The sequence below is a fragment of the Onthophagus taurus genome, chromosome 2 (genome assembly GCF_036711975.1).
Source record: "Onthophagus taurus isolate NC chromosome 2, IU_Otau_3.0, whole genome shotgun sequence".
NCBI lineage: Eukaryota > Metazoa > Arthropoda > Insecta > Coleoptera > Scarabaeidae > Onthophagus > Onthophagus taurus.
This window is the reverse complement of record NC_091967.1, coordinates 1509137-1522700: the sequence shown is the minus strand read 5'-3', so window position 1 is coordinate 1522700 and position 13564 is coordinate 1509137. Positions and strand designations below refer to the sequence as shown.

The 13564-nt window shown below is 37.9% G+C and overlaps 2 protein-coding genes across 6 annotated transcripts in view; both read left to right on the top strand.

The window, feature by feature from the left end:
* LOC111422364 (uncharacterized) overlaps nt 1-10369 on the top strand; it is a 187687-nt gene extending 177318 nt beyond the window's left edge. For all 5 annotated transcript variants that reach the window (XM_071201606.1, XM_071201605.1, XM_071201607.1 and 2 more), the window contains 4 exons: nt 2280-2433; nt 8208-8563; nt 8618-8741; nt 9241-10369. In XM_071201606.1, the coding sequence (XP_071057707.1) occupies nt 2280-2433; nt 8208-8563; nt 8618-8741; nt 9241-9980 (1374 nt within the window). In that variant the 3' untranslated portion in view covers nt 9981-10369. The remainder of the gene's footprint in view (nt 1-2279; nt 2434-8207; nt 8564-8617; nt 8742-9240) is intronic.
* Nucleotides 1154-1997, top strand: LOC111418573 (uncharacterized). Its single transcript, XM_023051110.2, has 2 exons — nt 1154-1668; nt 1720-1997. The coding sequence occupies exons 1-2, from the start codon at nt 1353-1355 to the stop codon at nt 1980-1982; spliced, it is 579 nt and encodes a 192-aa protein (XP_022906878.2). The 5' UTR covers nt 1154-1352; the 3' UTR covers nt 1983-1997.
* Nucleotides 10370-13564: the final 3195 nt, after the last annotated feature.

Here is a 13564-nt window from a genome sequence, read left to right as displayed (position 1 = left end):
TTGCACTTATACTGTTCGTTGGGCCATGTGTAGTGCAATTTAGTGCAGCCGGTGCAAGTTAGTGCAGATTTTGTTGCACCTGCTTTCGATAATAACTTTGTTCGTTGGGACTGCACTACTTGCACTCACTTGCACTAAGCAGTTTAGTGCAGATGTTGTGTGTTCGTTGGGGATAGTGCAGTTTAGTGCAGTTGCACTTATACTATTCGTTGGGCCATGTGCAGTGCAATTTAGTGCAGCCGGTGCAAGTTAGTGCAGATTTTGTTGCACCTGCTTTCGATTAAGTTCAATAAGTGCAGTTTAATGCAGTGTAACTAAAATGGCGGAATATTTGAAAGCGTGTTTTGTAATAATTAATATTTGTTGTATTAGAGAACAGAGTATATGTTCGTCCATTTAAAATATTATACACTTTTTTTTATAAAAATCTGTTCGTTGCGACCTCGGTTTATACATACACTTTTCTGACCTGCACTAAGTTGACATGACATTGCACTGACTTACACTTCATTGCACTATGACGTCATACATGGTGTGTAATCTTACTACTATAAAAATGTAGACCGAGATTTAGTACCCTCACAATCCACTGGATGACGTTGTAGACTGAATTTGCAGCAATCTGCATTATCTACACAAACAAAGTGCTTGTAACCATAGAAAACTTCTTTGTGTAACGTCAAACTCATTGTCAGAGGTGAAAGCAAACGTAACATTTTTGTTTTGTCGTTTAGTGTGATAATTGGTGATAACGCCGTTGTATAAGCAAATTTTCTTCCTTACGTTCTTTTGGCTTAGTGTTTTATATCCTTTAGTTAAGTATTTAAATAAGTTAGAGCCACTTGATAAGTTTATCCGATAGATAAATTGGCGCTCTTAGCCAATGAGCAATATACATTAAAAATTATGAATATTATCTTGGAAAAACTTTAAATTCATATTTTTTCCTATTTATTTGGAAAATGTACTTGACCTCTTCAAAATAAAGGTAAAACCGGTATAGAAATACCTATATTTAAATTTCGCGCTTTAACCTAATTAGTTCCCTCACAATCCTCTTGGGAGCGCTTGTACCAAAAAATAGTGGGGAGATGACCTTCTATACACATAATATATATAAATTTTTCTATGACGTCATACGATACGAGTGCCATGTCGTGCAGAGTAGTGCAGTCCCAACGAACAACGCTCTAATTACAGCAAAACAAGTCACCAACTTTTCAATTCACTTGAAAGACATCGTGAGAGACTTTTTAGAAACCATTTAAGTACCGTTAAATTTATAAACGTCATAATTTGACGTTAATTTATTATTAGTTATCTGACCGAACGAAATTTATTTGTAACCTCGAATGGGTTCAAAAAATCATCGAGAAGGAGTCGATGTTTTAATGAAACATCTCGTTTCAAGAAAGGACGTGATAACACTCAACGTTTATAATGAAGTACAACAGCCAAAACGGCATAAGCGAACATCAAAAATAGCTGCTTCGATAATAAATTGTGGGCCGAATACTAGCTTCGCTCAAGTTTACAAACAACAAAAGGCAATTGCTAAACGGGAAACGTACAAGATGCTGCAACATTACACGGATTTTAAAGAGAAATTTTTAAAGAAAGATAAAAAATCCGAAAGTGAAGATATACCGTTAATTATCGTGGATGAAAGTAAAAGAAATTATTTGTGATTGTTAAGATTTTAATTATTATTTTTTGTAGTTTATTCTGCAAAAGATGTGCCTAAAAAACCTTCAATCGAAACGATTCTTGAAGAAAAATCAACGGTGAACGTTCCCGAAAAATCTGATATAAAAATATCTACCGGAAAAGATCTATTAACGAAACTTCGCCTACTTCAAGGCGAATTTAAATGTGTGGATCTAAAAAAAAAACTTTCCGGTTTTATTCACGAATACGTCGCCGCAAATATGAATGAAAACATGGAACCAAGCGGTACTAACAAAGCTTCACGATCGAAATAAACTAAATATAACAAACAAATAAATTTCTCCGGCCAGAAAAAGTTGCCTTGTTTTATTAATGCTGTTCATTTATTTTAAGGCAGAGTAAAACCTCATAAAAAGAACGATACAAAAACCACCCCTCCGGCAAAACTCTAAATTACCCGCGATTTCTTTCACGTCGGTTTTTTTCACGCCGCTACTCATAAAAATTTCAATTCGACTCTCTCCTTTGTAATTTTTAATTAAAGACGGTCTGAACCGGTACTCTCGGTACATTTAGTTGCCGTTCCTAATATTCATTCTTTCTTTTTTTAGCCATCGTCGTTTCTCTACCTGATGAGCTTTCTGGAAAGTTTCTTACTAACAGCTATGTCGTCACAACTCAGCAAGCTCCTTGTTGTTTATACGGAAATCGTTCAATTACAACGAATGGGTAGTATTAAACAAACCGTTGTTTTGATCATTACAGGTAAGTGCTTCTCTTTTCTATATCTATATACATTGCTTATAAAAATCTACGTTCCGACAAATTTCTAGAGGTATTTTCTTTTTTTTCCTTATTAAATCTTTACACCATTAACACTCTTAGATGATATCGGTTTAATTACAGAACAGTTTCCAAATACATGGTGAATTCGAGCACAAACCTAAGCGCACTGGGCGATTAAGGTCGTATTACACACACATTAAAGTGCAACCGCCGTAGTAATTGTTGTACCATCCGTACCCGCTGTTTAGGCTGTATTGTCCTTACTAAATCCTTGGTTTTGAGACCAGACCAGAACCCCACGTTTTGCACGCCCTTTGCATCGGATTTATCGCGAATATTGTCGCGCTTATACACCACGCGAATTCACCCTTTGTTATAACGATGTTTTCAACACTGTCTCATTGCCTGGTTATTTTCGCCTTTAGTTTCGCCTCTTTGTATCCAAACGCCGTGTTCAAATAATTAATTGAGAGATTATATAGCGACTCATTATTCGCTATTCACTCATTTAAACTGGTCTTCAATACAATCTTTATTTCGTTATTATTTTTGTTTGTAGAAATATTTGGGTCATAATCACGTCTTAACACTCTGCTTCTGCAATCAACTTTTACGGTTACCCTTAGCACATTTTCTGCCCATAAGCGGACAGGAAGCCATAAAATTTAATAACCATTGTTTCGTCTAGCGCTCGCTTCCTCCTTATTCCCGAGATTATCTGAGCCTGGTTGGCACTGATTTCCTTGGAGGTAACTTTCGGGAACCGCCTAGAAAAGTTCCACCTTCGAGGGGGTTAGTCGCTTTTTACGATAACGATTATAGATTTCGTTATAGAAACTTTGTATCGGGAACGGGATAGAATACCGCGTTAGGGACTATTTTGTAACGGGCAAACTCTGTATAAAAATCCTCTTCGAAAAGTAAACACTTTTAAAAACCAATTTAATTCTTTAAGATAATCTTCAATCATTTAAGTTATGAGAATCTATTCTGAATTAACGTAAATAGTTTATGTAAGCTATAAAAATTTATAGGCTTACATCCATTTCCATTCAAATGTACAGGGTGTCCCGTTAAGCGTACGGAGCGGCTGTATCTCTAGAACCGTAAGGCCTAGAGGTTTGGGAAAAAAATCCTTATAAGCAAAGTGACCAAGAGAAATAGCTGGAAATTATTTTGAAGTTCGTAATTCGATCGCTAGGGGGCGTAACTGCCATTGAGAAATATAAAGTTCCCGCTATCTCATGCCCGGTTGCACCGTTTACATAGTTGAGCATAACTTAGTTAAGCAGTTCTTATAGTTAAGAAGAACTTAAATTTTATGTCTATTGCACCGACACAACATATACAATGCTCAACTAAGTAACGTTTAAGTATCGGTTATTTGGCAACAACGCCATAAAATTTACTTATTTTTATAAATTTTAGTAATTTTTTAGGGTTTTTCGTGTTGTCAAGTTATGATATTATTCATCTCCACACGGCCAGCCTCAATTTGAACATTTAAATCTGCTTCATTAATGTCATCTGGAAAAACAGCAACATTTTCTTCGGCCATAACTGTTCTGGTAATATTTTGTAGAACTACCGTTGCTACAATAACCTCCATCACAGTGGAAATTTTCAAACGTAGGCCATATGCAAGGACAGGAAATCGACGTTTCCAATTTCCAAAGAACCGTTCCACTGTATTTCGGGTTCTTATATGAGCTTCATTATACAGTTCTTCTGGTCTTGTTCTACACTCTGCCAATGGAGTTAGAAAATACTCTCGCAGAGGATATCCGCTGTCGCCTAAAAGAACCTTTTCATTAATCATTTGTAATCAAATAGTAATATGTACTATTTTACGTTAAGTATCAGTAACATCATACCTAATAATATGCCATTTTGGAAATCTCCGTTTTCTAACCGTGCTCTAATCCGACTATTATTAAATATAGTTGAATCGTGAACAGATCCTTGCCACAATATCCATGGCTTCCAAATTTGAATTTGCAATAACTTGTACATTAAAAGAAAAGTAGCCTTTTCGGTTCCTGTACACTTCTGCATCTTCGCCACCAGGAGACTGAATTTTTATGTGCGTGCAATCAATGGCACCTATAATCCTGGGAAATGCAGCTATTCCATAAAACTGGTTTTGTACTGCTAGAATTTCTTCGGTATTACTTGGCATTTTTATGTATTGCGGTCTCAGCATAGCAATTGCACGCGATACCCGCGATATAATTCTACTAGCTGTTGAAGTATGCATCCCAGTAAAATCAGCTACAATAGTTAAATGGCTAGCAGAAGCGTAAAATCTAAGGGTTGTTAGCAACTGGTTCATTGGAGACACACAGTTGTTTCTGTACAAAACAAGTAGTATTAAAATAATCTAAATTCAGCCTATAAAAGTATAATTTAAAATAATGTATACTACTTACTTATTAGACGGAAATTCTATAATTTCTTGTATTTGTCGTAGAACATACAAACAACTTTGTTTTGTTAGATGAAATCTTTTAAAAAAATTATATTCGTCCATTTCGTGGAAATAATTGGATCTTGTGTATATTAATTTTGGAAAACCAAAATCAATTATTTCCAAAATGAGCTATAACTTTGACAACATCATTTAATAGTATCTGTGGTTGGCCATTCCTCCCCGAAGGTCCTCATTCTGAGATCGGTCAGAGAGGGGCAATCACACAAGATGTGTTTAACCGTCTCGTCATCCTGTTCACAGGCTCGACAGAGAGGAGAGTCAGCAAGCTTCATGTTTTGAAGGTGTTTATTTACTTTACAGTGTCCCGTGAGGAGATCTGTGGCAGTGCGAAGGGCACTTTTACCGAGCCCTACGAAAAACTGGGCTGTTGCGGCTGAAGGATATTTTAACAATTCCTTAGCGAGATGACAGCCCGGGATACGGTCCCACCCGTTTAAAAATTTTTTGTGGGTAATGTGCTTTATTAACTCGATATGAGTGGCTAAGGAGGGGGTAATTATCGGCTCGGTTCACAGGGCGCTCTACCGGCAGCACGTTTGGCTAGCCTGTCCGCGTGGTTGTTACCCTTGGAGTCGGAATGCCCTTTAATCCACTGGATTCTGACAGAATTGTATTTCGCGGCCTCCTCCAGTGCTTTGTGACAATCCATAACTACTGCAGACGTTATAATAACTCTGCTTAAAGCTAAAAGAGATTGTTTACTGTCTGTAAAAATAGTAAAACACTTACCCCGCTTGTTGGATTCAACAATGCAGTCAGCAGCAAGTTTAATAGCAGTTAGTTCCGCTTGTATGACGGTGGTGCTGGACCCTAAAGGTTCTGAGAGGCGAATCAGGGGATCGTGAGAGAATACCCCCGCGCCTGCACCATTTCGTCCTTTTGAACCATCAGTGTAGATCTTTAAAGTTCTATGTACATCTACAACTGTGGGACTGACGTGGGTGAGGTACTTCCTTGAGAAAACATATTTTGCTGGTCTGTGATCAGTCTTACACTCGAGTAGGGGTGTGTCTAGCACTGCTTCCCTCCAGAGTGTTGAACTGCTGCCAGTGTCCTCATCCTTCATAGTTCCTACTGATTGTAGTCGTTTCATGGTTACCAACGCCACTTCCTGATATGTAGGTTGAGTGGTGGTAAATTTAACATGATTTCCATGGCCGCTGTGGGGGTTGATCGCAGCGCACCTGTAACATACAGACACGCGAGTCTCTGTATTCTATTAAGCGCAGTGGTGGCGGTAGACTTAGAAGTTCAAGTCCACCATACCACCGCACCGTAAGTTAGCATTGGTCGAACAACGGCGGTGTAGATCCACAGGACTATCTTGGGAGACAGACCCCAAGTCCTCCCGACAGCCCTCCGGCACTGGTCGAAGGCGACACAAGCTTTATTAACTCTATTGTCTAGGTGGGATTTCCACGTTAGCTTACTGTCTATTATTAAGCCCAAGTACTTGACTTCTGTAGACAGTTTAAGTGGAATTTTAGCGAGCGTTGGCAGTCTAGGATTGCCAATGTTGCGCTTGCGTGTAAAAAGAACCATCTCTGTCTTTTTGGGATTGACGAAAAGGCATTGTTTATTACACCAGTTCTCAATTAGATTGAGTGCTTCCTGCATCCTGTCGAGGAGTACATTAGCGTACTTGCCTCTAATGAGGATTGTCAGGTCATCTGCGTAGCCAACGGTTTTAAAAGTACTCCCCCTTGCGGACAGCCCCTAGTAACAGCCCCTTGAAGAGTGGCCTGGCCAGCTCTTAATTTAACGACCCTATGTCTTAGAGTGCTCTCAATGCAGCCGCACAGGGCCAGAGGAACGTTATGCTCTAGTAAGGTGTCGTTAATTCCGGAGAAGGTAGTTTCATCAAAAGCTCCTTCCACGTCAATAGAAACCCCGAGGGCGGACTCCTTGTGGTCCAGCGCACCACCGACGAAACTGATCACTGAGTGAAGATCCGTCAGCGTGGACTTTCCCTGGGTGTAAGCATGTTGATTAGAGTCTAGTGGCCTGCTGCGCAGACAAGAGTCTCTAATGTAACGGTCGCAAGGCCTCTCCAACGTTTTCAATAGAAAGGAGGAGAGGCTAATTGGTCTATAGGACTTCGGAAGGAAGTAATCTTGCTTACCCGGTTTAGGTATAAAGTTGACTTCACGCCAACTTCCCGGTACATAGCGAAATGCCAGACATCCCTGGAAAATACTCTTCAGGTGCGGTAGCAGGTCATCCAGTCCCCATTGTAAGAGGGCCGGTGTAATCCCATCCGGTCCTGGAGTTTTGAACGGCGAGAACGTATTCACAGCCCACCGTATTTTCTCCTCGTCGCAGCTGACTTTGGCTAAGAGCCATTCATTTGGTCCAGGAGATATTAAAATGTAAACATTTGAAAACGCATTGGCCTCCCCTCCTGTATTATCCAAGCTACTAAATGATGTTGTCAACGTTATAGCTCATCGTCTAACTTTCTGAGAAAGCGGGAATTTTATGTTTCTCTATGGCAGTTACCCCTAGCGGTCGAATTACAAACTTGAAAATAATTTCCAGCTATTTCTCTTGCCCACTTTGCTTATAAGGATTTTTTCCCAAACATCTAGGCCTTACCGTTGTTGAGATATAGCCGCTCCGTACGCTTAACGGGTAGTATAATTCAATGTTGAGCAACGTGGGATATGATGCTTAAAAACGTATCAAAAAATGCATGATGCAGATGGAGCTTTTTATCATGATGAGAAAGATCCGCCTCGGAACATGGAATGTACGAGGGTTTCTGTAACCGAAAAAACTGCACACAAAAAAGTAGAATATTAGTAACAATTTCATGTTTAATATTAGCAACCCAGTAATAATTCAAGTCGCGTTGGTCCTCACGTACAACATAAATATACAAAGTTTCTCTTCGAGGGTCGAGTTAATTCAGTATAAATTAACCGGTAAACGACCTTTGCGCGACGTAAACTCCGAAAAGCATTTCGTCCTCTTTATAGCGCAAAATATTCAACGTGCCCCCAGCTTTATTACGAAAATTGCGTACGTGACAGTGCATCGGCAATGTTATAACGTGTCCTTGTTTAGCCAGGTGCACAGCTATTAGCATTGCGACGCCGACACAACATAGCTCCGAGTTCCTTTTACTAACAAATTTCGAATTGATTTGTTAAACACAGAGCAGTTACTAGCAGCTACTAGTAATTACTCACTTTGTAATATGTGCAATGTGTTGAATTTGAAATCGTATTAGAATTTGATTTATTTATTTTTGTTTTAATAGGTGCTCCGTTAATAGCAGTATTTGGGAATCATTTGGCTCATAGATCTATGAATACGAAGTTAACGTCGTGGTGGCTACAAATTGGGAGTTTATCTTTTAACATCTTCATTGCGTGCTTTGTTATCCTCATAGGACTTTTTTGTTTGGTTTATAACGTCACTATGAAAAAAATGGGTGCTATTAAAAAGAAGTACGATAAACAATCGCATATTTTGGATTTAAGGATAAAAGTGGTTCATAGATCAGCTTGCGTGTTTTATTCCACCACGTTTATGATCTTTAGCAGTATCGCTTATGTTAATTTCCCCAACATGATGGTTTGCCATTATTTGTTTGCGCTGTTTTCAATGATTTTGGTAAGAATTGTATTTCTAATTTGATAGGTAACTATGTTAATTTTAATTTTTTAGGGTGTGTCGTTGTTGTTGTGTTATGTTTTGTATTCAGAAGTTTCATTAAGAGATATGCTCCGCAGTGGTTTCAGGAATATAAAAGGAAGGAAATCGCTAGAGGGAAGCTCGGATCCACTGAAACGTAAGTAATGAACTCCCCTTATTTACCTCTGCGCAGCCAATCCCCATTCAGTCATCGTATATCAGAATCGCTAGTAGATTGTTCGAAAAAGATCAGAAAAACCCGCATTAATGAAATCACAATATCCCCGCTAGTGGAGAACACCCGGCCACCAGAGAGGCGGGCGAAAGCCTCAACAAGGTTTTGGGACGTGAAGAGATCCAGGAGAAAAAAGGACGGAGCTAATAAAAGCATTGCGCGAACAATATGTGAAGTAATTTAAAAACTTTTCAGCACTGTAGCGCAATCTGGCTTCTAGAACTTCCGTTGGCAAATTTAATATTTGCCCTTCGTTTTTCATTTTTTCCCATTTGCCCCAAACCTCATATTTTCTCCAAAAAATTTCAATTGAACCGAAATTCAATTGAGAAATCATAGCTTCACTCATTTGGGGCCCAATCTACGATATTGGGATAACTGCAAAATGAAATTTTATTGAATTTCTTACTTTTTGTTTCAGTCTACACAAAACAAAAACCAGAAACGGAAAACGACTCCCCAAATTATTACTTTGGTAAAAATGGTAAAGCAGAAACGCACTTCACAGAAGCAATGTGCAAACACAGAGTTTCCGAGATTTCCTCACCTACTTTCAAAACTTATTCAAGCGCAACTTTTCCGGAACATTCGGGAATCGACTGTATTGATTACGCCAACAATCCTCAACAATACATGGCAATCTCATCAATGCAAGCCGAGGTTAAATGCTTCCATTCCCCCGATATTCTTGGTAGTGAAAAATTCGTTGAGTTAGACCTCGTGGCTTCCTCATTCCAAAAAAACCCACCCACCTCGGAAATTAAAGCAGAAATCATTTGCATCCCCACAAAAGTCAAATTACCTCAAAATCCTCCCATCATCACGATTACAACTGAGGACTCGTCCAAAGAAGAAGACGACCAACGCCTCCAACCCGAAGGCCAAGAAAAAGCACAAAACGCAGTCAATGAAACCGTTTCGGGCGATAATAAAATTAGATTTGGTGATAATCTCGATGAGATGATGGACAAAATATCTCACGACTTAGATTATTTGTTAAACGATAACGAATTAGCCGTGCAGAAAACTTTACCATCAATCCAATCGATGAAGAGAGTGTCGAAATCTCAAGTGTGCATATTTGAGCAAATCAAAGAAGAACCTGAGGAGGAAGTTAAAGTTCCCGAATCAATAACCAACGTTTCACGAACTGATTGCTGATAATTCATCAATTAATTACTTTTTTATGTATAAAAATAAAATATTTGTGGGTCAATAAACGAATAAAGAAAATTTTTTAATAACTCATTTGCTTACTTGATACGAAATCATATCATAACTGTATTAAAACTTCACTGCGCCCGCTTTGAAACTGTAAATCAAGCCGGAAAATGAGTGCAACATTGAAAAACACTAACGATTATAAATAATGTCCTGTGATATAAACTCGCGTTGTATATTTGTGCAACTGCCGAACTGTATCGAATTTATTTTGATTAACCGAGGCCCCTTATTTCTACCGAAAAACGTTCGCCCAACGCAACGGCCGACATTAATTTGATGTTCTCGGTGTGTGAATGGATTTTCAATAAATCGATTGCGTATACATAGTCACACGAGTATTATTTATCCTTCCATCGAGAGTACAATTTGTCCCGACGCGATTAAAGCCGATATGTTTAATAGAGTGTCGTTTACACTTATCATTAACACACACAGTGAATTTAACACTTTACAAATACTCAAATACTAGGCCTATAATTAATTTTATTTAATCTTTAACTTAACTCATTTAGATAATTCAAAAGAAATTACAAAGTGGCCCATATCACCAAATGACAACAATGATGTATATATATATATATAAACTGACCGGCAAAAAAAACCGGCCACTACCAAGGACAGTAGAATCTAAGAGGACTGCTACATCCATTGTATTTTTGTAGTCCACTAGGGATTGGTTGCCCGCACTCTACGTCACACTATTTGCCACGCCTGGTAACTGTCTGCGTTTTTAGAGGTTATATGATAGACATTAATACGTCTAAAAACATAAAACTTCAAAAATAATATGAATACGTCTAGAATATAACCTCTAAGAATACACAGCAAACGCATAGACCATAGCAACAGCTGGGCGTGGAAAATGGTGTGACGTAGTTTGCGGGCAGGTTGTCACAACAATGGATGTAGCAGTCCTGTTAGATTCTACTGTCCTTGGGCCACTACAAATTTTCCACAACTTCAAAGCTGGCTTTCTCGCGAACCGCGCATTCGATTTTGATGATTCTTTTTTTGATGGAAAGGTTGATTCTGCTGTAATAATCCTGCGATAGAAATTTTCGTTCAGATTTTAATTTGAGCATATACGGGGTGAGAAAAATGAGAAAAACTTTTATTCTCGAAATTTGTAACACCCTGTGGGATGCAGCTGCCACAGCAGAGGGTATTACCTGGAATCAAACAGTAGCCCAATCTTTTCTGAGCATTTTGTTTTTTTATTCACTCTATTATCTCTGTTACTAACGAAGATGCAGTATTTTAAAGCGATCGCCTGTGAAATCAAGATCAGTGACAATAGTAGCTGATGAGAGAACCATTTGCTGAAAACTTGCTAGAACTGGTCTGGCTGCAAGAAGGCTGCCAAAGGGCCGAGGTTGCTTCCTAGATATCGACGTGCGCGTCTTCAATCTGCGCGCTTACATGTGAATTGGGAGATCGAGCAATGGAGGAATGAGTAGTGCAATGGAGATCCTTTTGACGGATGAGTAGTGGTTTTGTCTACTATCACCCGATAGTCAGGAGCGAATATGAGGACGTTGAAATGAAAGATTTGTGGACTATACAATTATGAAACGCGAAAGTTTCGATGGTGGTTCTGTGATGGTGTGGCCGGGAATTTCCAAAGAAGGCCTATACAGATTTTTAATCATTGTTAAAAGTGGCGCCTTAAATCACTGACCTTGAAAACTAAAACTGGGCACCCGAAACAGTTTTGCAGAAGCACTTACATTTTCTTAGAATTACAGAATTGCGTACGTCCTTCATTATTGTAAACATCTGTTCTCAGTTCTAATATGCGGTAAAAACAAAGACAAATAAACAAGAAAACAAATTTAATTTAATGTAATAATTAATAATAACACGAAAATTAATAGCGTGTGTACGCCCACGAGTCAAAATAACGTCATGTAGTCGACGCGGCATCGAACTGATTAGGTTCGTGTAGTACGTTAGTCAGTTAACTTTAAGATAGATGTCGTGGTGTGTCGATAGAGGGCTCTCGGTCCTTTTTAGAAGATGTGAGAGACAACATGTATAAGATGGAGTGTAAGATATTTTTATAATAATAAAACAACTAAGTACTTTTAAAACAAGTCGTTTAATTCAAGTTGTTACATGGTGTCAGGTGAAACACCTGAGAACTGAAAAAGAAGAAAGAAAAGGAAAAGGAGAAAAAAAAAAAAAAAAAAAAAAAAAAAAAAAAAAAGTTAATAAGAAAATGGCGTGCTTCAAGCCTCCGAATTCTGCTGAAATTCGATGAAAATATTGAAAGAAATTTCAATCAATTCCTTGAAAGCTTATCGTACTTTATGAAAGCATCAGGATATGACAAAAAGGATGACGAAACGAAAGTATCGATTTTTCTGAATATAGCTGGAGAAGAAGCGCAAGTTGTGTTTCGACAGTTGGGATTATCCGAAGAAGAGAAGAAGAAATACACTACAGTAGTAGAAGCTTTTAAACAACACTGTGCTCCAGTAAGAAATGAAACATATGACCGATTTAAGTTTTTTAATCGATTTCAAGGTGAGAGTGAAGACTTCGAACACTTTTTAACTGATATTAGAACATTAGCTCAAGCATGTAACTTTGAACAATTAGAAGAAGGGCTATTGAAGGACAAAATCGTTATAGGAATAAATGACAGAGATTTACAAGAAAGGTTGCTCCGAACACCTAAACTTACCTTGAAAACTGCCATAGAGTATTGCAGAGCTTCGGAAGTGACTAAAAGACAACTAAAAGTATTAACTAAAGAAGAAGGAGAAGGAAATATGGTTAGTTACATCAAGCAAGGAGGAAAGAAAATGGATGGAAAAAACAAGAACAAGAAAGAAAAGGAGTTTAAGTGCAAATACTGCAATCGAAATCACAAGCCAAGACAGTGTCTAGCGTACGGAAAGACTTGTATGGTATGCAAAAAAGAAAATCATTTTGCCGAGGTGTGCAAGTTTAATATGAAACAAACAAATAAGAAGAATGTCCGAGATGTCAAAGAAAGCCATAATGCAGAAGAAGAAAGCACCGAGGAGGATGATAAGTATATTAGATTAGATTCCATAATCAATAATGATAAAAATGTTAAACAATGGACACAGAAAATAGATGTAAATGGAAAAAATATTGTTTTCAAACTAGATACGGGTAGCGAATGTTCAATTCTGCCATTTGATCTGTTACAAAATAATTTAAAAAACAATCTAGTTTTAGAAAAAACAAACACTGTATTAGTAGTTTATAACGGAAATAAAATAAAACCATTAGGGACAGTTAATCTAAAATGTAATATAAATGAAAAAGAAAGTAAGGTTAGGTTTGTAATTATAAAAGAAAGTAGAGCAATACCGATCCTAGGTTTAGAAGATTGTTTAAAATTAGGTTTAATAAAAAGAGTTGATAAAATAAATGTCCAAGTTAGTAAGGATAAAACCCAATTTATAAAAGAAAATTCAAGTGTGTTTGAGGGTTTAGGGAATATAGGCATGTGTAAAATTAAATTAAAAGATGATGCTGAACCAATA

Coding starts and splice junctions, on each gene's coding strand:
- LOC111418573 (XM_023051110.2), top strand. CDS start 1,353: ATGGGTTCAAAAAATCATCGAGAAGGAGTCGATGTTTTAATGAAACAT. Junction 1,669..1,719: donor GTTAATTATCGTGGATGAAA/GTAAAAGAAATT, acceptor TATTTTTTGTAG/TTTATTCTGCAAAAGATGTG.